Source organism: Cupressus sempervirens, chromosome 7 (assembly GCF_028749045.1).
Source record: "Cupressus sempervirens isolate cs-2001-9-10 chromosome 7, ASM2874904v1, whole genome shotgun sequence".
In the NCBI taxonomy this organism is placed as follows: domain Eukaryota; kingdom Viridiplantae; phylum Streptophyta; class Pinopsida; order Cupressales; family Cupressaceae; genus Cupressus; species Cupressus sempervirens.
Window position 1 is genome coordinate 16,826,110 of NC_143124.1, and position 27,324 is coordinate 16,853,433.

General features: G+C 34.6%; 1 protein-coding gene across 1 annotated transcript in view; it reads right to left on the minus strand.

Moving 5' to 3' along the window:
* Positions 1 to 4,107: 4,107 nt before the first annotated feature.
* Positions 4,108 to 27,324, minus strand: part of LOC149545195 (26S proteasome regulatory subunit 8 homolog A-like) — a 64,397-nt gene continuing 41,180 nt past the window's right edge. Inside the window, exons 6-9 of the mRNA XM_089790572.1 lie at positions 6,341 to 6,497; positions 5,714 to 5,812; positions 4,773 to 4,883; positions 4,108 to 4,675 (exon numbers count right to left, since the gene is read on the minus strand). Coding sequence (XP_089646698.1) covers positions 4,535 to 4,675; positions 4,773 to 4,883; positions 5,714 to 5,812; positions 6,341 to 6,497 — 508 coding nt within the window. The 3' untranslated portion in view covers positions 4,108 to 4,534. The remainder of the gene's footprint in view (positions 4,676 to 4,772; positions 4,884 to 5,713; positions 5,813 to 6,340; positions 6,498 to 27,324) is intronic.

The following is a 27,324-nucleotide window of genomic DNA, read 5'->3' on the forward strand; positions in this document are numbered from 1 at the left end:
AAGATTCGATCCAATCATTAAATCCTTCGAGATTTACCTTATGCCGGCTGTAAAAATGGTTTACATCATAATTTGTGCAATTACAAACTCTTATGCTGATATTCTGAGTTACTCAGCTCCTGAAGTATTACTGATACTCGGCACATGCTGTTTCCTGGATAGCTCGGCACCTAAACAAAATTGTATCACTCGGCACCTTATGTTGCTCGGCACTTGTTAACACTCGGCACCTTATGTTGCTCGGCACTTGTTAACACTCAGTATCTGATCTTCACTCGACATCTAAAAACTACTTGGCACATGAAGATCACTCGGCACCTGAAGTCTTTCCTAACTCGGCATTTGTTGTGGCTCGGCATGCATGGTGTACTCGGCTCTAATGTGGAATGTGATTAAGTGTGTTGGCACTCAAGTGTTAAAAACCATTATGAGGTTAACAAGTCAACCCCCATTTTTTGTTGCTTTCTAATATCATAAACATCAATTAATAGAGTTGTTTAATTTTAGGTCACATTTTGTCAAATTTACAATAAATTTAACGTAATTTGATATGTCAACTACATCTAAACATGCGTTAAAATTGTAACACCCATAATATTTATTAAAATGGTCGACCAACCTTTGTCAATTTTATAGCATTTACTTTTTTTCGATATGAAAATTGAACCCCACCACCTTATTTCAATTTGGGCAATGCAATCATCGTAGTTTTTTCATATTTTATTTGGTTTTGTGAAATGATAATTTAATGATTTTAGTATTTTGGACTAGGCAAGCCTATCTAGGTCATATTTTACAACACCTATCTTATTTATCCCACCAATGAAAATCTAAATATCTTGAATTTTATGAATCTATCTTGTTTTTGAACCTATCTAAATTTTTGATAAGCCTCATGCCAAGCAGCTTTTTAAGTTCTCAACTACATCATAACTTGTGGAGAAGGTTGCCAATAAATGAGATCTCTAAGATTGAAGAATTTTAAGTTCTCAACTACATCATTTAAGGGGATAGTTTAAACATCACATACTAAGACTTAGACTTGATTCTAAGGTTAAAACTATTAGATAGTTAAAGTTCACTACCTTTTTTTAAACTTCTTTTTTTCCCACTTTAAGGGTATCCTTGTAGTATCACATGAATTCCAAAAGAGACCTATACAAAATGCATTATTCATCAAACTTAGATTAAAAAAATGTAAACACAATGAATTTTTACAAAATTTTCAATGTCATAGAAAAAAAATAGAAAAAATAGAAAAAAAATCAACTTATTTTTTTTGTTTCTTTGGGTGCATTGAGATTTGCACACACCTTACAAAAGAGAGTGCATCATTAATAAAAGTGTTCTTAATAATTTAAATTCTATTTTAAGTTATATAAATTTGAATTTAGTCGAGTTTAAAAAATTGTAATTAATTTTAATCTCAACAAAATAATGATATAATTAATTAATCTCAACTTTGGCTCATTTCCCATTAAATTTTTGAAACCCAATCAACTAAAATAATTATTTATTCATATTTCAAAATATATATTTTTATTTTAGTTTTTAGTATTTCGTTTGCTTTATTCAAATTTTCAAAATATTCATCTTATACGTTTCTTTCATAACAAATAGAATTACAAAGGGAAAAATATGGTATTTTTATATCTAAGATGTTCTATTTCGTTTACTTTATTCAAATATACATCCTATACATTTCTTTCATAACAAATAAAATTACAAATGAAAAAATATTGTATGTACTTTTATATCTAAGATGTTCTATGTTCTATTTTGAAACAACTAATTTGGTACACTTTTAGTTGTGGCACAATCTCACCCATCTATCTCCACAAACATTTCTTACTTTTTCACTAGAATTTTTTTTAATGCAACCCAATTGTACATGACTTATTTTTATAGATTTGAAGTTCAAAATGCATGCATTCGAGTGATATTTTGTTGACCTATCTTTGATAAATAATTTGAGATCATTTAAGCACATGTTTCATTAAAAAAAATTCCTAGAGGCAATTGTCAAATTTAAAGAATAATTTTATGATATATAAGGTATCTTTTGGCTTTATGCAAGAGTATCATCTCCAAATATAGCTACAATTGTAGTTCAATTCTATTGGAAATTTTGTTTGATATGGTAGAGAATCTAAACATTCAAAGAATTTAACATGAATAACCAAAAATGGCCTAAGATTGCTATCAAAAGGAAAACAAGGATGAAATAATACATAAAGTAATTGAGAAATGGGACATAGGTTACAAGATCGCCCTAATTCTAAATACATAAATAAAAAAGTTTGTCAAAGAGAAATTTTGGACTACCTACCATAAGGACTAATAACATAGGTTGAAAAAGGCTCACAACATCAAACTTTTCAACCCAACCTGAAAACATGACGATAAGGCTTATCTAGGTTAAGGGAATAGCTAGACAAATTCTCATCATCTTTGATGCAAGATAGGTGGATGGTAAAGGCCCAAAGAGGAGTGGGAAGAAAAGATTCACAGGTTCTATAAGACATTGGCTATTGAGACTAAGTAGCACTTTGTTATAGAGTGCTCAACATATGATGACATTAGGGCTCAATACAAAATCAACAGAGGGCAAACAATATTGTTCGAATAGGATAAGATCAACAAATTTGAACGCAAAGTTACATAGCAAGAAGTCCCACAGTCCCTTTGATTGTTTAGTCTCGTAAACATCATTAAAATTCTTCACTCATCCATTCAATCAAACATTTCTTGCTAATATTTAAAAAAACTTTTATACTATCTAAACAAGTTATGAAGGAGTTATTCTTCTATAGCAAGTTAATCTATGATACTACTATCAAGATTTGACTATTCAAGTTAACAATCATATATTTGAATCATGACAACAATGCCACAAGATATTTTTTAGTGGCTAATATTTTTCAATTGGCTAATTTTAGAAAATTTTAGCTAATAATTCAGCGCTTAAAAATATTTTAAGTCACATTTTTATAAAATTTAGTTCTAAAAATATTTAAATAATGTAAAAAATCCTTAATTACATAATAGAAATTATTTTATTTTTCAAAATATTGTAAGATTCGCCAATACTTTTATATCTGGATGGGGATTGCTTAAAGTTTACCCTAAATGCTACAAATTAACATAAACTCTATAAATGTTTTTAAAAATTATAACATTTTAGTCATAAATTATAAAATTATTGACAACAACATTTGAATTATGCTCCACTTACTCCTCAAAAAATCTAATAAATACTCGTGAAAAATGGATCAATGGAGCGGAACTAATAACAATGGCCCCTCTTTCTAATTATTCTGCCGCCCTACTATTCTAAAGGGCCTTCAATTATCCGCTGTTTTGTCCCAGCCCCCTACAATTCTCCTCCCTTTAATAGTAGGGGGTGTGCAGGAGTAGGGGTAGGGGAACTCCCACTATTAATCTACCTCTGTATCACAATTTAATTTCCTACTAAATATACTTCAACAATAGTGTGTTTATCTAATATCGGCCCCGTCATTTATTAAGACTACTCGAAATATTGTAAATTTTTTAATTTCATTTGTGGGCTTTTTCTAAAATATCTTGAAACTTCAATCTCATTTTATTTTAAATGATTCTTCCTGAAATATTAAAATTTAATCTTTACAACTATCACAGCCAAGTGTTTCACGTCCCAAACTTTGTACAAGTCAATTTGAGTTTAAGCAGACCTCCAACTGTTACTAAAAAAATCTAATCAACAATATTTTCCAGCATCCAAAAGCAGAGAAAAACCAACACTTTCTAACATGCATTCGTGATCTAGAAATAGATCAAACAAATTAGACTACTCCCAGTTATGGCACAAATCCAATACCAACACTTCTCAACATACATTCGTGATCTAGAAATAGATCACACAAATTAGACTATTCCCAGCTATGGCACAAATCCAGTGGGTGCCATAATTGTTTCTATATTTTTCATAGCCCACTTTAGCTAACATGACTACATTAGAGTTGTGGATTAATAAAAACACAAATGCTTAGTAAAAAACAAGCCCAATCTCAAATTAGTATTTCAAATAAGTGGCCCTCTAGAACACATTTTGATTGCTTGATGCGCTAAACAGTAAAAGATGCATTACCTCCCATTATCATTTTCTTTAAAAGCAGGATACCTTCACAACAGTCAAAAAGACTAAGGAGCCCATTCAAGGCAATGCTGCTGATTTCTTTAGGCATGCTAAATGCCAAAAAAGTTCAGAAAAAATATGCAACAAATGTTATTGATATCAGATATCTTATACCTTTTAGCGTGAAAACATCCTCTCAAAAATAGCTTTCCAGATGCATTTCCCTGCAGTTCAGATAACATATTCAAATCACTTAAATTACTTTAACAGTGAAAACTATTCAATATTTTCCATGTTCCCTGGAAAATATGATAATTATTGTGCATCTTCGATGATTCACAGTGAAATATATTTTTAACTTGAAATATGGAACCAATGACTGCAACATTGAACTGAGATAAATGATTCTTCAATTCCTTATTTCCATAATTTTCTCAAAGACATGTTCTTCTCTGTTTCCTTTTTCATAACCTTGGCAACGGCCATTTCAAAATCTTCCTGCGTTACATGCACCCGTCTTTCTCGCAGTGCAAACATTCCTGCTTCTGTGCAGACAGCCTGCCATAAAGCAAAATACATAATAACTGAACTTGAACATAGAACAAGAAATATGATAAGTCTGGTTTACAAGTACAGGTACATGTGTTGACTATACCTTAAGCTCCGCACCAGATGCACCATTCATCTTTTCTGCAATTTTCTTTAAATCAATGCCACGCATCAGGTTCATTTTTCTTGAATGGATTTTCAAAATATCCCAGCGAGACTGCAGTGCATAAGAAATGCCATGATTAGTTAGAAGAGTGCTTCAAATGCCTGTGTCTAAAACCAATGCCTCAAACTGAACTTGGAATTCTACAGCTAATCAAACTATACAGATTATTCATTCTCAGAGAATAGTCCAAAGGTAACTCCAAATATTAAGCTTTGATAAAAGCGTTTTTAAGGGGTAAACGCTCATTTGTTACCCGAGCTATTAACCGATGAGGCCATAAACAGGGGAACACGTCCCCATTAAAACATACAAAACTAACACCCCTGCGGAGTTTGAAACTCGATGGCAAAAACAACACCAACAAAACTTAACCATCACACCATGCCAAAAGTGACAACTTTGATGCAAGCCCTGTTATAATAGCTTTCCGAGTACTTTCTATTGAATGTTTAATTAAAGCAGATCCTACAATCAAATTACAAATGGTCAACAAAAGATTTTCCAGACATAATGACCATAAATAACAAGACAAGATTATTCAAACTTCAGAATAATTATGGGTTTAGAGAAATTTAATTATCCAAAACTTCGGCAGATAATTGCGAATAACAGCTTTCCAAACAATTAACATGCCCGACACTAGTTTTAAGTTTTCAAGACACCCTAGATCCAAATATTCAAGACTATGGAATTCAAAAATAGGGATCAGCTGCTTAAAGGAAACTAGTCAGAAAATTTATAAGATTCATCAAATTATTGATTTGACTGACTATGTTTCTTTCTTTTGTTCTTTCACGACCCAAGACATAATATTATGTTTCATGACACTTTTTCTCATTACAACATTTCTGTTGGTTTTGATTCAAGTGCAGGGCATACACCTCTTCATTAGGATTAGGAAACTCAATTTTCCTGTCGATTCGACCAGGTCGAAGCAGAGCTTGATCAAGAATGTCTATTCTGTTGGTAGCCATCAGAACCTGTCAAGTACAGGGCAAAATAGTCAATGATCCATACCAGAAGCTGCTGTTCATGTATTTCTGCAATTAAAGTGCCATTCAAACACAAAAACATGAAATGGATGATTAATCATAAGCATCTCCTGTAAATGAACAAAAAAACACCCACCACAGGCATAGTTGAGAATAAGATATGTTGTCACTAAACAAAATTAATACAACATTTTAAATTAGAAAATAGGTAAATGACTACGATGATTTTCATAAACAAAGGGCACTCTGTAGTGGATGTGTTTTAATCAAAAAAATGCAAAGCATGAGTCGTGATACCACTGGCATCCTAAAAAGTGAAGACTAAGTAGCCAAATTTGTATTCAATAAATAAAAGCAAATATTCACCTATATAAACAATATTAGCCAAAGAAAACCAGTTTGTACTGCCCTCAAATCAATCGGGTAATATATGTGTACTACCAAACAATAGATTAACCTCAAGTTCAACAAATATTTTACATGTAAAACACTTTGCAATAATGTTAATAGCTATACCTTGATCTTGTTAGATGCCTCAAACCCATCAAGTTGATTAAGTAGCTCAAGCATAGTTCTCTGGACTTCACTGTCACCATTGCCAGATCCAGACTCCATACGAGTAGACCCTATACTGTCAATCTCATCCATAAAGATTATGGATGGGGCATGTTCTCTGCAAACGTTATGAGAAACAATTGAGGTTGTGCCATGTCCAGTCCTTAAATTATGATCTTCAGAAGTCAAGTAAAAATCAAAAAGATAATTCAGGATTCATGCATCTGTTCTTTCAAGCTTCTTCATTTCTAATCCTAGCTCTCCTATCTTTCTATCCAGAGGCCTTAAAATATTAAAATGGACTGTAGAAACTTGGTGCCTCTGTTCTTCATTCCTATTGTACCCAAGTTGTAATGAGGTCCATTGTAGTAAACAACGGAACCAAGTATACTATTGAAGTATAAGCTCATATAATCAAGATAAACAATTTATTTCAATGACCAGAGACTAACAGGATTGCAAACAAAACAAGAAAAGATCGAAAACAAAAAAATATGAGAGTTCACTTATAAAAGGACACCATACTTCCAATGAATAAAGGATTGATACTCCAATAAGCTACCCTGCCTAATATTGCCAACTAACTAATTTCTACAACAAACATCTATATAACATCCCTCGGGTAGAGTTGAAGACAGTTTCCTGCACAAGATCTGGAGCATAAATTAAGGCAATTTATAATCTGTTGTTATTGCCTAGGGTTTGATAACTTATGTTCCTACAGAGCTTACAATCATTCAAACTGATCCAATATTGATTAAATCACATCACCATATACATCAATACGAGAGGCTTCTAGCTCTTCTCAGTAAATTAAGAGATCAAACGGATCACTCTATATGTCTGCCTCAAAGAATTCCAAACTTTAGTTTCACACATGAAAAATAAATTGAATTGATTCTGATCTACAAAGATTTAAACTGAATTTCCTATGTGCAGATCTTGAATGTTTGAAACAGACTTTCTTGCTTGAAATACAGTATTTGTCTGGAATTGCCACTGATCAAATTCCTATTCAAATTAACAGTGTTGGGATCCCAGTGCCACTTAAATTCAGACCATAAGATTTGCCAGCCATCTGGTTACATAGTAAGATTTCATATTATTGTGACAATGTCACTTCATAAATTTGCACGCCAGTGTAACTACTGTTGAATAATGTTCACACCTTAGATAAGCATGAAATCCCCCATCCCTCTGCTTTACCTTGTGAACCAACCACTTAGATTCTTAGCCATGCAGCCCCGTCAACCTAGGACACAGAGATGTCTACGCAGCGGGCATGTAATGTCCCTTGAATACTGCACTCTAATTTGGCACAACCTAACTCAATATTAAGTTTCAGTTCACCAATTGCATGTATTAGAATTCCAGATTTTGCCATTCAAGCATTCAATATGAACAAGGGGTAGCATTTGCTGGAGTTAAAATGTTTCAGAAACAACAATATATAAATATGTTATGCCTCCTTATTTCCCTTATAACTGTAATCAGAAATGAATAACACTAATATCCAGAAAAAGCTATGTTTGTTCTGCAATGAGAACAAATGAAGAAACAATATTATCAATGATTCCTCCAATACCGAATATATAGCACCTTATTCGCATCATTGTAGTGTTGCTTAGAATCAAATTGGTAAGCAACTGTATGGAATATCACAGCTGCTGGGGTTTGCTCAAGGAGCCGATATTATGGTCTAGTGCCTGTGGTGGAAGTTGCAGGGCACAACTTATTCATAGGGACCAATCACATCTCCAGGGATGTCATTCAACACAGTATCTAATTATTACTGGTCGGGCGTGAGATGTTTTTTTGTCGTCTTTTACTTGCTGTGAATATTCCCATGCCTTGTATATTGCTTTCCATATTTCTCTGATGATGACCCTTCTTCAAATCTCCAGTTGCAGAGTTATATATCATAAATCCCCCTTGGGAATGGGTATTCTATCCCAATTAATATTCATGTAGTGCTTCTTCAAAGAGACATGCTGTTTGAGCAAGGCTCAACATCAGCTATGTTTTCAATACATTCAATATTGTTTTATTTGGTTAGGACGATTAAATATTAAATTATTAATATTTCAATAATTAGATGAGCGTTAAAAATGTATAATAAATCAATTATTATTTATTATTTATCTTTTTATTTGAAATCATATAACTATAGTTATTTATCATTATATTGTATTTATATTATAATTATTTCAAATAAAAATATTATATTATTCATCTTTTTTTCTTTTGGACTGGTAAAAGGGCGAAAGCCAGTATCAATCGAGTAGAATCAAACCCAAGAACTCCTAAATGAGAGGCTACCAACTTACCGTTGCACTACCATATGTTCCCCATATTATTTATATGTTTTTATGCGTTAATATTATTATTTATTAGCTAGGTTCTCTTTCATTGCTATTCTTTATTTAATAAAATTTAATTGTTCAAATCCTTTAGGAAAGGGGTTATTATAATGCGCTCACCTCACATATCAGCAGACACTCAGTGAGTCGTTGAAGCATTACTGCTTTATTTTTTTGTGTGATTGGCCACAAAAACACTCCATTTGCACTCACAACCAAAAGCACTCCAAGGTTTAGAATTTTAATAAACATAACAATTAATAATATATAGTAAAACAAGGCAAGAGCCTACAACAAAATGGTAAATTGTGAGCCTCTTATCGAAGAGGTCTTGGGTTCGAATCCACTTGCGCTCACAACACATAATTAATCTTGGCTTCAGCCTCTTACCGATCATATATATATATATATATATATATAGTAAAATAAAAATTAAATATGTTTTTTACCTAGCTGCAAAGTGGCTCTCCTGCAGATGCAAAAGAAAATATGAAAAAATGCTCCCAGCCTATAACTCTTTGTCTCATCAAGTATGAGGTCTAGAAGATTGTCATAATCAAGCAATCTCTCAATACATGTGTTGAGGCTGAGAAAAATCTCTCCATCTACTTTCAAAGTAGTGGAGAAATAGAAAAATGGGGTTAAAATAGTAGGTCACAGGATGAATATGCTGGTGGAGTTATCGGTTCCACCTCCAATCAATTATGCAACATATGGGTTCATATTTGGTCTTGTTTGACCCACAATAAATTTGAGTCATTTCTCTAACGTTGTCCATGGCCTCATATAGATAACCAATGGGGTTTTGATTCCCATCCACTAATTATAGAACCCTGTCCATCATTTCTAACACCTAAAGGCTAAATATCAAAATTTATGAAGGCCAGAAAATTGTAATATTGGAAAAAGTAAAAATCAATAAGAAATCAAAGTTTGAAACTTACATAGATCATCTCCTCAATGAATTTGGCAAATCTATAATACAATAGTCTTCACGACCTTCTCTGTTTCAACCTTCTTGTGATGACCCTCCAACCATCTTTCAATCGCAAACATGGGCTTAAAGTTATATATATAATCTTGGTGCCTTTGATGAAGTGGCAGAGCCCCTCTGAATCTGATATCAATTTTCCTTTTCTTGCAAGAACATACTTGGAGAGAAAGGAAAAGATCAAGGCAAATAGCTCTTATAATACGTATAGAAATACAAATAAATACAAGAGAGATTTATTATATTAGGAATACAATAATTAAAAATTTTAATAATTTTAATGGTAATGTTAGAAATTTGATTCTATTAATCTAAATTTAATTTTGTTATATCTCCACATATTCCAATTGGCTTCTTATATAAAATCTTCTCCCTTTAATCTCTATTCAATTTGTGGTGGGTCCTCTGTACCCATGTGACATGGGACACTGCTCACAAGGGCTCTTGTTGGTGACATGGGACATTGCGCATGAGGGCTCTTGTTGTATTCGTTGAACCTTCTCCTTTATTAAAGGGTCAACCGTTGACATGTCCCTTTTGTCCTTTATATCACCTTTGCTAACAATCAATACTTTAGAGATGTACACCATTTTAGATGAGTCAAGTCAATAAAGAGTGGTCCTCCCTCTTCTTTATTTCCTTGTTTTATAAACCTATTTCCTATGTCTTTGCCTCGCATATTACAGAGATATTATTTGACTCTTCCCTCTTACGTCATATGGGTTTGTAAGGGATCTAGTCTGTTTAGACGCCCTACGTGGTGGAATCCATGTTAGTGCATTGGATGGTTTGAGCCAATAAACGGGCATCTTCCCTACCATATGTCTTTTGGGGTTCCCTTTTTCCAATGATTGATGCCCATTCATCCAAGTGCCATGTCCGTGTTCGACATTTGTGAACATGTACTTCCATTGTCCCATCATTAAGGTTATCTCTTCTTTTGTTTCTATGTTCTATATCTTATTGACATGTCAAACCAATAGTTGCCCTTTTTAACTAACCATCTTTACGATTTCTTTTCCTCCTTTTGTGTCGGTCCCTAGTTTAATTTGGATAGAGAACAATGTTGAAGAGGTGAATGTGTAAAGCGAAATTATCAAGTCAATTTTGAGATTTGCTTCGTAAGCTAATTTTTCTCTTATAAAACCATTTTTCAATGCACAAGCACGAGCATTTAAGAATTTTAAGTATCGTGTGGTATTGAAACTCTCTCCTGATAATAAAAAACGCTACCTAAGAGCTTGTCCAATAATAAAGATCGTTATCATCCTCTGCCTCATTGTTATTGACAATATAAATTGCTTCCCCACACTGTGCCATTTTTTATTAATTGAATGAAGGGCTTGAAACTTCAAATAATTGAGTAATTTACTTATATATCGCTCGATGATGTAGGCTCTACCCTCGAAATTTGTTTGTTTATATAACTTATCTTCTCCAAATATTTTCTTAAAGTTGCTCAGACAATTTCAATATATGTTATTTTCATCTCTTTTTCTACATTTGCAATATGGCTCTGACAGCATGATGTTTTAAGAAGATTGTTGCAAATGTATTAACACTACCTGTACGGTATGTGTTTTCCAAAGGCAGCAATCTCTTATATTTATATTTGAGAATAAGCCAAGAAGAGACATGTCTATTCATTAATATAATGATAATCCTAATTATAATTATATATAATATATATATGTATGCATATATTTATAAATTTATTATATATATATATATATATATTTTTTTTTTTTTTTTTTTTTTTTGCTATGATTATTTTACTCTCTTGATATATATAATATCAAAACTAGAAGATTTACACGATCCATATGAAACTATCAAATTTTATGCTTCTAAATTCGATTGTGTGATTATCACACAAACGAATCTAGAAGCATAAAATTTGATATATAATATCTTCAATAGTTCAGTCTCATAAGTTTCTCTGACTAAAGCTACCAAGCATCAACAATTTTAATTCAGCTCAACACAAATGTTGATGAGCTGAATTAAAATTAGTCAGATTTGTATTGGCAAGTTTCCTGATGTCATTCAGAGGACCTTTCAGCATGCGTCCAAGAGAGATAATAAGCAAGTACTTACAACCATGGTGCAGCATAGGGCTTCCGGCAAGTATTCATTGCTTCCAGCAAGTATTCATTCTGACATCCACAATTGGTTTGGAATCTTAATGGTACAGTAGAGAATTGCTTAAGGACAAGCAATGTTTGGGCCAGGACTTTAATGTCCCCAGTTTTTTAGGTAACATTAATCAAATTGATTTTTATTAAGTTATCAAAAATAAATGAAATATTGGGGAATGGTCCCACAGTGCAATGGTTGTCACAAGCCCTGTTATGACTGGGGCATTCACCAGTTCAAAACCTGCCACAACCTGGCGATTAGAGGATGCTGCTTGGAAGGACCACTGATGTTGCACATGCACAAGCTGCTGTTAATGGGGCCCAGGCATATGCGATGGACCAAATAGGATGCAGCTGAGTTGTCATTCAGAACCACTTAAACCTGCTTCACCTGCTGGCGGAAGGAAAAGCAGTGAAGGAGGCTAGCATGATGTTTGACCAGCACTTGACTGATAGCACCATGGAGGGATGAGACAGAGACTGGTGCTGACGAAGAGAAAGGGCAGAGTGCTTACGAGTATGAAGAGATAAGGTGGAGCAGAGCATCATAAAGGTAATGAAGAGATAAGGGTGTGTCATGCTACTGGTTGATTCTGCTTAGCAGTACTAGATGCTAATGTAGGTGAACAGAATTTGAGGTCCCTTAAAAATGTGGCATCACTAGTGTAACCATGAGGAAACACAGAGTGGGGCGGGGGGGAAGGAGCAGGGGGTGGTGGTGGTAAATCAGTGTTGCTACAGATTTAACCAATTTCACCACCAAATTGCTTAATATGAAACATGCAAATGAAATAAACAAGTAATAGCAAAGTAATTCACACATTGAAACATTTTGACACCAGTAGTTTCACATAGAAACACTTGGTTAGAGGGAAAACCCACAGTGGAAATTGTTACCAACAACTCTTTCACTACTGCAGTAATGAAACTGCCCTATTAGGAGCATTTACATCAACCCAGATAGGGTTTCACCCAATTAAGAGTGTTAAGCGATCTGTTAAGATCTACCCTGCTAAGGGATTTAGAACTCCTTGTAAAGGTCACCTGGTTAAAGCATTTCTTCTTCAGACCTATTAGGATCTTGCACACCCTGTTAAAAGCAACCTTGTTAGAGGATTTTGCTTGTCAAATTGTTAAAATCAACAGGTAGGCTTGATCTGAAAGTTGCACTTATTGCATGACAGATCCTTTATGCTCCTATTCAATTCTCTACTCCAGATCAACGTAAACACACTGCACTTTATATATCCTTCACAAACTTCGCATATCATATTATCAACTCTCATCGCACACTAATCTAACATCACTTTTATACTGTCCTTTAAGGCAGTGGAAAAACTCTAGACATGTTTCCATAAGTTGGCCTCATAACCAGTTCAAATCTTATGATCAAGAAATAACTTCTTGAACTTTGTGCCTCCATCTTGACCTCTTCTTGAGCTTTCGCCCATATCCCTGACTAACTTGATTACCAAGCGAGCCAAAGTTGCTCAAACTCATATCTAAGACTCGGAGACTTGAAAATCACCACTTACCTAAGACTACTTGGGAAACTATCCCACAAAACTATAAAATTTGCTACTCTTAGGGGTCTTGAGTATTAAGCATTCTAATTTCTAATTAGTAATTCGATATTGAAAACTTCTATGTTAATTGTTCAATGTTCAAGTATTTACAATTTAGTATTTGGCGTTTGCAATTTTTCTATTTTCCTTCTCAATAGTCTTATACATCTTTAAATAACTAGCATTTTAAGTACCATATGTATATTTATATAGCACATACACCCGCTCCCCCTATTTTGTCCCTCTAGCATCCCCAAATTGAGGCCCCTTTATACCCCCATTCAAGTGTCCCTCCTGTAGGTTCCCAAAACCACATATTGGAAATCCAAGAGCTTGCCAATTCTCCACTAGGATAACCCAATCAGTTCTGGCCAACAAATGGGAATAATTCAAATACCCCTGCACTTCAAGTTTCGCTACATCTAGGCAGATAAACTTTCACTTTGAACCTAATCACCTAGTTCAAAACTCTTCTATAGAAAATTTAAGCTTTATGAGTTCTCTGGTTGGCAAGGTCCTCAAACTTGATCAAAATAAAGTTGAATGTTGAATGTTTGAATTGATTGAATGTTTGTGTAAGCTTTATCAATAATCAATTTGATGCTTGCATGAAGGAAATATGTAGATTTCTGACTTCATCTATAAATTTGTTGGTTAACAGTTTGTCCTCCTATTAGATTTGATAATCTTGACTCTTTGATATCCAATGTTTGGAGAAACAAAAGGATGTTTACCAATAACTGGGTCAATGTATATACTTTATCACTGCCCTCCGAATTTATTAGGTATAGCTCCCTATGATTCTTGCAATAATATGCAATGAATGTCTTTATGTGATCAAAAATTATTGATATTATAAGCTCTTAACCTGAGAGCAATAAAGGATAACCAAGTTGTTTGTAGGCACAAACAGCTCAAGCAAGATGTATATGAATAACCTATCACACTCAATGGAATGATTGCAGTAGATTATCTTGATATTTTATGACTCCTAATTCTATTCTAAATGCAAATTACTCATCTAAATGTAGAAGTAGGAAAGAAAAGATTATACATATGAGGCCAAGTGGAATTGTTTTGGCTATTAGCCTTGATTGAAATGGAATTCAACAAGTATCCAATAGATTCACACACATTATCCTTTAATTCCCAATGAAGTGCATAACATGTATGAAACTATCAAGAGAAGAAACAGAACCATATATGAAGCAACAAATGGATTTACTATACTGCAATTATCAAAATGAAGTGGAATCCATCTGATTGTTTACAGGATCATACACAATTGTCTTTCTACTCTATGTGCAAAGCCATCTAATGCATGGACTACAAAATATGAAAAGAAAATATTGTAAATGGAATTACAGAACCATTCCCTCTCCACTTTGTCGACCCTTGTTAGGTTAAATGAAGTTACATCTATAGTTCTCTATCATTTCTTAATTCTGGCAAAGCAACAGTCACAGAATAAAAAGAAAATCAAATATAAAACTGTCCAATCATACGAACACGTGACATCTTCTCCACTGCTGATTCTGAATCCATTATGTTTCTAAAACACACAATGATCATTCGACTTCCTATAATCTTCAGAAAATCCTGTGTTTCATCTATTTTCTATTGTTTCATGCCAAATCCATATATTTCATATTCCAACGGTCACTGCATTTTCGAATTCCCATCATTGATCTCAAATTGACGGTCGAGATTAAAACATTATGACTTCCTTTATAACTTCCTCCATGGGTCCCTCTTGTCGCTTTGTCACATAGAATAACGATCGAGCAACTTCATATAGCGAGATAGCGACATCCATGGATCTCTTTCTGATCTGACTGTGGTAACAAAACGATGTTAGGTTTCTTTGTTTTCACAGTGGGGGTCCCTTTTTCCAACTAGGCACTGTAATCACCTAAAAATGGTCATCTAGACTATTAGCCCCCTTTTTAACATTTTGGCTAAATTAATTTAATCATTTACCTAGACCAAATTGCTAATAATCAATTTATTTGATTATAACCTATAGTTTGACTATGCTATCCTAAGTTCATTATTTGATTAAAAGAACATGTCCCCTTTTATTTAAATAAAAGACCCCATTCTTCTAACCCACTTAAAGTGCACACATAAAGTCATTTTTCTATTTTGCAATTAAAAGAAAAGGCTTTGTGACTTTTGCCTTATATGACAAGTCAACTTATATTCTATTGGTTAATTTGTGTGTGCACATGGATTACTCCTCTTTTTGAATTCCACCGTTGATCATCCACCATCTTCATCTTGATCTCTATCGTCCGTACGACTTTAAAAGGGAGAGAGTTTTCCCCCTCAAATCATCCATCTTTTGAGTATTGTTATGCTGTAAGTTTTATAACAGTTTCTTTGGAGCTTTGTGGAGGACTTCTATTTCTTGTCTACATTCTCTCATACCATACCATTTTAGCTTAGATTCATGTTGCATGTTAGTTGTAGCTTCTATTTTGCAATAATCTATCTCACATAGCTTAATATTTGGATTGTAACACTCTCATCCATGCTTAGGATAGCTGCACTTTTAATATTCATTCTAGCTTAATCTTTATTTGCATTGCATCCTTGAAGAACTCCTTGGGACATTTGCATTCTTGCATCTTGTCTTTGGAACCTCCCATTGCATGGTTTACTAGCAAGAAGAGTATCTCTAAGGCTCATCTGAGAGCCTTCTTATTCTTGAAATATACTCTCTTGTACTCCATGGATAGGGAGCTCTAAGCTGACATCCAAGCATTTCAAACTCATGGAATCATTTGGATAGAAAGGTTTAGAGTGGGACACTTTCGAGTGTACATTTTTGGCGCCCACTGTGGGGTTTGAATCAAGTTTCTAGCTCCATTTGCTTTCATTTCTTATCTCTAGTTTTTTACAGCAACATATTGAATCTAATCAAGTGGTTTTTTAAAAATCTCACTTTGGTTTTAAGGCTAACCCATATGTAGATTGGTTTAACGGCCAAAAATCTAGTTGGTTTAAAGATTTGATCATATCTTTTAAACCGCTTGGAGTTTGGTTCTGAAATTTTTTTCTAGGTTGAGTATGTGTCCAACATATCTCAATCCGATTTTTAGATAATTTTGACATGATTTACGGGAGTTATGATTTTTTCTTTATTTTTCATAAAAAGTTGTTTTTGATCACAAATCAGCATATTTTTCGGAAAAACTTACATTTTCAGAAAGTTTTTTGAATTCTAAGGGGGTACTTTCTTTGTGTTTTGACTTTTGAAGTCGTATTAGGGATCAAAAACCCGATTTGATAAATCTAGCATGTTTTAACAAAATGGGTCCCTAGGGCACAAATGAAGAGATTTTTTAGAATTTCTTGTATTTTTGGAAAGCTCTCTGGTTTTTAGTAGGGGTCTCTTCTTTCCATTTCTATTTTTGGGTTCGAAATCATAGCAAAAAAAATCTAATCACGTTGACTAGGTTAAAAGCAAAGAGTAAAAATGAGAGCATTTGTGATTATTTGCACTTTCTTTGCATAGACTTGGTTGGAAGATAACTTGGATATTTGATGCAACTAACCACTTTTTATTGTAGTTTTTTATGTTATTTCACACCAACTTGTGATGCTAACAAGTTGTGATTGCAGGTTGCCATCCTTGTGAATAAATTGAAACATTGCATAAAAAGAACGCATGTCAAAGCTTCAAATGCACAAGGGCTACTAACGATTGTTTGCAGGGCTGCCCAACGCATAAAACCCAATTTCTCTTATTCTTTACTTTTACATGTGTGGCATATACTAGTTGTTTATTTTTAGGCACATTAAAACTTACAATTGGGATCTTTTGGTGATAAGAGAGTATGCTCTTCACCCTTGTGGTGAATCAGAAATCTTGACTTACCATTTGGTTTCAAGAGTAAGCGGCAATTGAATCTTTTTGGCATGTTTGGGAGAAAACGATTGGAATAGGAGAGTATGCTCTTCACCGTTGTGGTGAATCAGAAATCTTGACTTCCAAAAGTTGATCCACTCTTTGTGTAGTTTCGAATCCTTTAGAGGGCCTGCTCTCGGACAACCTGAGAGGAACGACCCAAGTGGGGACAAGCAGATTACCCGGCTCTTCCAACCCACTATAAACTCAAGGCTATCAAGGACACAAAACCTTGGTAGACATAGTGTTTGTCTTCACCTAGTGTGATCGCTTATGGGATTTTGACCATAGGGAGATCACTAGGCAAGAATGCTTAAGGTACTCTTGTGGTCGTGAGATTGGTTACTCATCACAAGGTGAGGTGTCTCGTAATTGGGAGCAAGAGGAACACTATGAACGGAAGCCCTATCTAAACACCCTAAGTTAGTAACTACCCTTTTTAGCCGCTCAACTTTTTGGTGCAAGAACCGATCCTAATGGACTACTCGGATCACCCCAAGATTTACACTCACCATATGTGTTCCCTTGGTTGTGCTTATGGCACTTCCATGACAAAGCCAATATCTCTTGTGGGAAACCACTTGGTGTGAGGCAAAAAAGCATCAAGTGTGGGCCAAGTTGTTGAGTAATGAACCATGACTTTTAGGTAGATATTGCTTGATGTGTTCTTGAATGTGCTAGACCTGTGGAAATCTTTGGAACATACACATGATGATAGTTCTAGGGATTTCTTTTGAGACCTCACATATGCTTGTATCATGCAAGGTTGCTTTGTCCCTTGCTTGATTGTTTGAAGAATACTCCATGTGTCACTATCTTGCTTGGAAAGAAATTGCTTTTGAACATCAAATTTGCTATGCTATCAATTATTGTCAAACTTTGTCAACCAAGTCAAAATGTCAAGTGCAAACATTTTCTTGTGTTACTAAGGGGGGTTTCATCATTTGGCTGTGATTTGTAATGTCTCTAGTGCTTAAACATGCTTAAAGTGGCTCTTTGGTCTTAGTGCTCTTGGTCTTTTTGTCTTCATGATCTATGCATGCTTGCTAGTTATCCTTTTGCTAAAATGGTTACCTTGATTTCTTGACTACACTCTTGGGTTGGGAAAGTTGTTCACTTGTTACCCCACTTGCTCTATCTACTTGGCTATTTGGCTTCTTGCCTAGCTCTTGACTTGAGTCACTAGTGTCATAAGTAAATTGGACACTTTCTTGACAAGTCACTTTACTCTATCTTTACTATATTGGCAAGTGAATAATCTATCTCTCTAGTTTGGACATCAAGTTATCTTGTGTCACCTTGTTAGCTTCCTCTAGTCTCCTTATGCTTGATTATCTATCTACCACTATGGAATTCAAAGCTTGTGCTACCAAACCTCAACCAAATCTAGATGATCATGATATCCTCAATGCCACTAAAGAGTTTCAAGATCTATATGCACAATACAAAGAACTAGAAGAGACAAATGATCTTTCTTACCTTCATTTCTCTAAGCGCATGATAGAAATGAACTCTAAACTTGAGAAAAGGTTAGAGGAGAAGATTGCATTCTTAAATAATTCTCCCTTAAGACCTTTACATACACATGGTTCATCTTCTTCAAGGTCTACATATTCTACTCCAAGACATCAAATGTCTTCATCTTCTAGATCTAAAGACCTCCTTAGAGAGAAAGAAAGTGATAGCTACTTTGAGCCTATTCCAAGATATCATGATGGACCTATCTTTGACCAAGACAATGATGAAGACATGGATGCATACCATTCACTTGAGAAACAACAAAAGGACTCTAGACATACTTCTAATAGAACTTTTGCTCCCTTGGAAAATTCTTATGATGACACTTTGCAAAAACTTCTTGGCAATAAGATCATCATGTTACCTAAGTCTAGCTCATATGAAAACCCATTCTTGGATATCTATTGTGCTTATCATCAACATAATGAGCATAGTACTTCGGATTGCATTGAGCTAAAACATAAAATCCAAGATCTTATTGATAATGGAATTATTGATACCTCTAATGATTCATGTGACGAGGATACTTTTCTTGAGAAAGATCATATTAATGAACCTATGTCTAGTGATGGTTTCCTTGATACCTCCACTTCTTCCAACACTCGTGCATCTCCCAACACTTCAAAGCTTTCCAACATGCCTCCATCAAATAAAGAACCTAATGCTTTCCACATTGACTACGTGTATCCTCAAGGGCTACCTCTAAAAGAAACTCAAGCTAACCTTCACTTGGTGGCAAACCTTTTCCATGCTACTAATCCTAAACATCCTCAACCTTCATGCACTACTATGCCTAATCCAAGCACTACTCCATTCACTCTTAATTCTCCCTTGTCCTTAGAAGTGGCTCCATGTCAAGAGGACTCTCAAAAAGAAAAAGCTATAAATGTCAAGAAAGATCAAGATCAAGCACCCTTTCATCTCTTTCAAGATTTTTCCCCTCCATATCCTATATCTTGTCCAACTCCTAAGTATGATGAAGATACCACTTCCATTATCTCCCTTGAGCTTACTAAAAATTATGAGAAAAGTTCTCTTCCTATGCTATCCAAAGGTACTTGTCAAAATCAAAGTGTCCCCTCATGTTCTACTTCTCCACATCTACTTCAAAATTGTGCTCAAGCTTCAAGTGCTTCTATTAAAAATGTTGTTCCTATCAAAGGTACTCATGAGTCTATTGATGGCTTTGACCATGTTGCTCACTCTAAAGATGTTGATATCCCTTCCCACTATCCCTTTGCGTCTTCTAAATCTATCCTTGGTCCTTATCCATCTAAGCTAAAGCATTGAAATCTTCCATCCATATTGGGGCCTTATGTTCCTCCATCTCCTACATTCACTCCTAGCTCATTCCCTAGCTCTCCTATAATACCTCAAGATCAACAAAGACACTCATCCTTGATGAATTTTCACCCATCTATACATCTAAACCAGTCATATCATCCTTATTCATCCACAAATCCCAAGCCCTTTGGAAGTGAGAATAAACATAAGAATCCATTGAAAAAGAAAGATCACTATGTCCCATCTAATCAACATGTGAATGCTAAGAAGGAGAATGCACAAAAGAGACCACAAAGGTCCACTATTAAAAAAGCTAAATCAAAGAAAATATGGGTTTCTAAACCCATTATTGAAAAAATGTGTTTTGAAGTATTCAAAGGAAAATCTAAAGCTATATGGATTCCCAAGTCTCTTTTAAAAGACTTGAATATTGAAAATACTTCAAAGTTGACATTCAAGCTTCCAAAGGCTTCCATTCCATCTTCTTCCAAAAATCTTTCTAAAAATATTCCAAAGCCTTCCACTCCACTTTTTTCCAAATCTCTTCTACCACCTCATACATCTAAACCTCAAGCTACTTCATCCATAATTCCTCCATCATTCCAATACCCTTCAAGGTGTGTGTCAATGTTGATCTTGTCCAATATTTCAACTACCCTCATGAAATCCTCTAAAGCTTACACTTACTTTCTATACATGAACTATTATCCTCCATATACTCTTCCTACTACCATTTCTCTTTCATCACCCTATCAACATCTTTGAGCATACCTTTCTATGGTCTTGGCTTATCATGACTTATCTTTTCTATAGGAGCACTATCTACATTCAAACAACTTGAGCTCTTTCTAAAAATTCAAAAAAAAAAATAGAAAAAGAAAAAAAAAGCAAAAAAATAAATAAATGAAAATGTGCCTTGGTGAAAACTCCTTCTTGTGGCACCTTGGTAGCAAAAGTAAAGAGAAATAAATGCATCCTATGGTGAAAACTACATCTTGTGGTACCTTGGATAAGTACCATGATGAAAACCTGGTAAATAGGCATCATGTGTAATTCTTCCGTCATCCATCTATCCCCTCTTCTCTCTTTGATCTTGACAATGTTGCGCTACCTTTGCATATTGGCTATCTTATCCATGATATTCTCTGTTGTGCTTTCTCATTCACTCATAGCCTCCATCTTGAGTTTTATTCTTATTGCTCTATCCCATCACTATCCTATCTAGTTGACCCCATGAGTCTTGATCACAATAAATAAAACATGGTTCTCATAGGCCTCTTGACATATCTACTCTCTTGGATTGCACGCTTTCATGCTATCTTACTCATTGGCTTCCATCACTTATCTTATATGCTATCGCACTTGTTGGCTTCACCGCTTATCCTACATACTATTTTGCTCATTACTTCCATTGCTTATCCAAAACATGCTTCATATGACTATTTCACCTCTTTCCCTAGCTTGGCTCTTGAAGAGTCAATCCTTGAGGATCACTTTTACTTGCTTCATACTCCTTTCTTATCCATCTCTGTTTATCCACTGGCTTGTTTCTCCATCGTGTCCTATACCTTGCTAGACATTGGGAGAAAATGATGTGATATTTCTTGAGAACTAGTGATCTCTAAAAACCTTCTAAAAAATCAAAAAAATCATAGATGATGCTGAAAAAATCCTAAAAATTAGAAAATGTCGTGAAAAAATGATCATCTTAGTGAAAACCTAGCAATAGGCGCTTTGATATATCACCAAAAAAATCAAAAACAAAAAAATACAAAAAAAATTGAAAAAAAGTCCTAAAAAAATCTGTCAAATGGTGAAAACCTGGAAATAGGCACTACTTGAAACCCTTGTAGCTATGTCTATCAGTCTCAATCATCCATTTCGCTACACATTTCCTAGCTTGGAATTGTTTCTTGTCCTCGTCTTGAGGGCACAACTGCTTCGCCTATTGGGATATTCTTATGCATTAGGGTTTCTTTGACAATTCACAAAAAAGTATTTCTCAACACTTCCCCCACCTTGACATCAAGTGTTTTTTAACACTTTTTAGATAGTTTACCTACGATCTCTGATGTCGCGATATTTCTCACTATCAGAATCAAGTCTTGAAGAAATGGCCAAGTGACTCACACACGCACTTTAACACTTAAACAACTGAGCTATGCTGATCTTTATCTACTTTGTGTGCTGTCTATGATGATTTCTTTACTATATGTTCCATCCCTAATAGTCTTTCAAGGATGTCATTGACTAGAAGACTGGGGGCATGGGCCATGGGGCATGTTTTCTTGATTTCTGCTTGTGGGTATACTTTGTTTGTCTATAGTGTTGTAAGCATTCATACTTGACCTATTCAACATTTTGACTTACAAATGTATCATCCTTGAGTATTTCGCAAGACCGCACTTGGGGTTTATCCTGGCGCTTATGCCTTGATACAGGTGTAATCTTGCTAAATTAAACTTAGGGAATCTAATCGCGTAGTTATCTTGACATACATGTCTCTGATGCTTAGATTGGATTTTCACATACCTATCTGATATCGATCATATTCATATCCTCATAGTTATACTAGTGATGGTTGTATGATCTCATGATGTCCCTAATAAATGCTCAATGATGAAATTAAGAGTCTAAATGTTATGCGCTTCTTGCTGGTAAACCACTTTGTATATTAGCTTGCATTTTAGGTTCATTTTCTAGCTTAATCTTGTATTCTTGCATATGGGGAGAGCTCTCTCTTCATCTTTTTGTGGACATATCGGCTAACTCCTTTCATATATTTCTTTACTTTCTTCTTGTTCATGTCTTTTCACCTTCTTAATCTTTTGCTTCATCTCTTTTCTATCCTGTCATCATATAATATAACATTTTGACCTCTTACATAATTTTGATGTCCTGGATTCATTTTCGGGATCAAAATCGAAATTTGAGTTCATCTTGGTAGTCAAAATCACATTTTAATATTCTACCTCTTTGATCTAATCTCTGAATCATCACTGGGGCATCTTCATGTCTTCATCGTTTCTATGCTTTATCTCTACTCAAATTCAACCTTTTCATGTCTAAAATCATATTTCTACTAGATTTTACCTAATTTTTACACTGTATCCTTCATGGTCAATTCTAGTCAAACTAGGGCATTTTACTAGTCATTCTTTGGTTCTAATCATCTATCTATCATCTTGGACATTTCTATATTCTGATTTTCTCATATCTAGCTTGTTTCTACGTCCCCTTACCTCATTTCAATTTCGATCTCGAGGGGGCAGAAATACTCTATCACTACTTAGGAGCATTTGTTTGATCTTCTGACTTGCTCTCACTCTATCCGTTTTTTCTAGGTGTTAACATTCTTCTTGAATTCTAACATTGATCTCTTCCTAGTGATCAATATTACCACTATCAGGCTGTACATTCAGGACTTGCTATCTTTTTCTACATTTTGTTCTTCAAAACCAGATATCTATATCTATCACCGCCTACTTGGCTTTCTATTTTCTTTGACATAATGTGTTTCCAGATCGATCACGCATTAGTCAAAGGGGCAAATGTAATCACCTAAAAATGGTCATCTAGACTATTAGCCCCCTTTTTAACATTTTGGCTAAATTAATTTAATCATTTACCTAGACCAAATTGCTAATAATCAATTTAATTGATTATAACCTATAGTTTGACTATGCTATCCTAAGTTCATTATTTGATTAAAAGAACATGTCCCCTTTTAATTAAATAAAAGACCCCATTCTTCTAACCCATTTAAAGTGCACACATAAAGTCATTTTTCTATTTTGCAATTAAAAGAAAAAGCTTTGTGACTTTTGTCTTATATGACAAGTCAACTTATATTCTATTGATTAATTTGTGTGTGCACATGGATTACTCCTCTTTTTGAATTCCACCGTTGATCATCCACCATCTTCATCTTGATCTCCATCGTCAGTACGACTTTAAAAGGGAGAGAGTCTTCCTCCTCAAATCATCCATCTTTTGAGTATTGTTATGCTGCAAGTTTTTTAACAGGTTTCTTTGGAGCTTTATGGAAAACTTCTATTTCTTGTCTACATTCCCTCATACCATAGCATTTTAGCTTAGATTCATGTTGCATGTTAGTTGTAGCTTCTATTTTGCAATAATCTATTTCACATAGCTTAATATTTGGATTGTAACACTCTCATCCATGCTTAGGATGGCTGCACTTTTCATATTCATTCTAGCTTAATCTTTATTTGCATTGCATCCTTAAGGAACTCCTTGGGACATTTGCATTCTTGCATCTTGTCTTTGGAACCTCCCATTGCATGGTTTACTAGCAAGAAGAGTATCTCTAAGGCTCATCTGAGAGCCTTCTTATTCTTGAAATATACTCTCTTGCACTCCGTGGGTAGGGAGCTCTAAGAGGACATCCAAGCATTCCAAACTCATGGAATCGTTTGGATAGAAGGGTTTAGAGTGGGACACTTTCGAGTGCATGTTAGTTATAGCTTCTATTTTGCAATAATCTATCTCACATAGCTTAATATTTGGATTGTAACACTCTCATTCATGCTTAGGATACCTGCACTTTTCATATTCATTCTAGCGTAATCTTTATTTGCATTGCATCCTTGAGGAACTCCTTAGGACATTTGCATTCTTGCATCTTGTCTTTGGAACCTCCCATTGCATGGTTTACTAGCAAGAAGAGTATCTCTAAGGCTCATTTGAGAGCCTTCTTATTCTTGAAATATACTCTCTTGCACTCTGTGGATAGGGAGCTCTAAGCCGACATCCAGGCATTCCAAACTCATGGAATCATTTGGATAGAAGGTTTTAGAGTGGGACACTTTCGAGTGTACAGGCACATCGTAGCGAATAGTTGGCACCATTCCATTGCTTGGAGAATATGACGTTGACTTTCTTTCCTTCGTGGCACTTAGTGACTAGATTCTGACTATGCTTCATGAAATGTGATGGCCCACTGGACACATGCCTTCAAGTTGCTATGTCGCATGAATTAACAAACATGCATCATTTTATAATGACCTCTTCAGATCTTCTTTGATTTGACGGTCAACGAGATGCATTGTTAGATAGTTTATAATTCCATCTTAAAATATTATCCGTCAATTTGGTCTTCATCTGACAACCGTGACTTATTTCCAAGGTGACTTGACTATTCAACTTAATGATGTGGAAGATCAGACATATTTTGATTCGCCAATTTGATTTCAACTTTGGTCTTTGCCACCTTTGACCTAGTTCTTTAACCATTTCTAGTGATTTATCTGCTTCTCCTACATTTGAATTCAACTGATTCTCTTTGTAGCCCATTCTCACGATCTGCATTTTGTCTTTAAGCCTCATTCTTCGATGTTTCTCTACTATATTTGCTCTTTATATGCCTGTAATTTCTTCATTCTACCTATGTTATGTCTTTAATGGAACACTTGATCATAGAGTTAGGGTTTCTCAAAGATTAGGAATGTTTTCATGAAGAACTACTTTACAGTATGAATCTTTGTCTTCAGCATCATTAGGAACAAGAAAATATAAACTAGTCGAATATCTAGACCTTCTTCTCATCGGGATAAAGCATAACAAAGACCCTCCAAAACCCTAATCACCTAGCTTTGGACTAATGCATTGCTCATATGATTCCCGCATTAGGTTAACTCAAAGGAATGATGAGAAGAAAGATCATCCTATAGGCAATCTAGACTCAGACTCAAGACTTTGACACCTGACTTGACTCAAAATCTTAAGGCAAAAGATATAGACTGAAACTTGGGCAACAAAATCCAAATAATTGAACTTCAGTGATTTAAAAGACCAGTACCTTTTCTTATTCGAGCAATAGAGTCTACTATTATGGAGATTATTACGTACAACTCTATGAGATAATATTTCATCAAATATCATCAATCACTCTTGAGCTCTGCAAGAGACAAATCTTATGTGCAATTCTCTGTTAGTCCAAAAGGGTTTTCAACTTCTTCGACTGGAAGCCCGATTAGACAAAGATGAGGAAACACATATATATTTCGCACTATCGTGACTATAGAACAAAGAATGCAAGAAAATATCCAATACAAAAATAAAACTTTGTCAAAATAATTCAATAATCTATTTATTGATCATAAAGCATGAATCCACATTTTAATTGCAAGCTCTTTGCCTTGAAAATAAACAAAAGGACCTTTTCTTTATTATTAAAAGATAACATTTGAAGTTATATTAAAGTCATCCTTTAATATTTAATATTCCTCCATACAAGTAAATTACATCTCATTTGTACTTCTCTTCCGAATATCTTGTTTCAAATATCTTCTTATTTATATCTTTTATATTAAAAGATGTGGCTTCTCAATTTGAAACTTATACCCATTCATAGATTAATTACACCTTTTAATTATTAAGTCCCTTTCTTTAAAATAATCTATTCCCTTTTCGCAATAGCTTCTTAATGTTGTTAATATTATTTTTAGCATCAACATCATTCTCAAACACATCCTCAAACTTAATATTTTGGTAGAATGAAAATTGACTAAGTGTTCAGAATCAGGATTGGCAAGAGAACAGACTCACTACCTGACAGAGATGACATGGGATTTTTGATTTTCCAGCAAGAAGAAGTTCCCATATTGTGGAATTGATAAACACCATTTTACTCACTGCCATTTTGTTTCTATTACCCACGCTCACAAATGCATTCTGTAGGACGTCGCTATTGTGGATTGTAGTTTCTTTTCACAGTTGACTGTGTTGATATGAATCTGGTAACATATGAGACCTCTTACATTCAACAATGTTTGCACATAGGCTTCACGAGTACTGTTCTCTGTTTCTTCCTGATCTCCAGTGACATGAAATGACTTGTTGACAGCCTCCACAACTCTGTTCATATCGGTATTTCCCATTCATTTGGTTGCATACATTGGTTTGAGAATCTCATTGATGGCTGCGGATCCTTCAACTGACTGATTTCACCAGCGGGGCTGACTACTTCTTGAACCTGTGACAACCGTAAGGTATCCACGTGTTTGTATGTTTCTGTTCTGGAAATGTAGCACCCTCATCTGCAAGAAGTGAGATCCTACTCATCTTGCTGTGTATCCTTCTCGAAACTACGTTCCATTGAAAAGGCATTCGTCTCTGTGTATATTATCCAGATGATGGGCAATGTGAACGAAG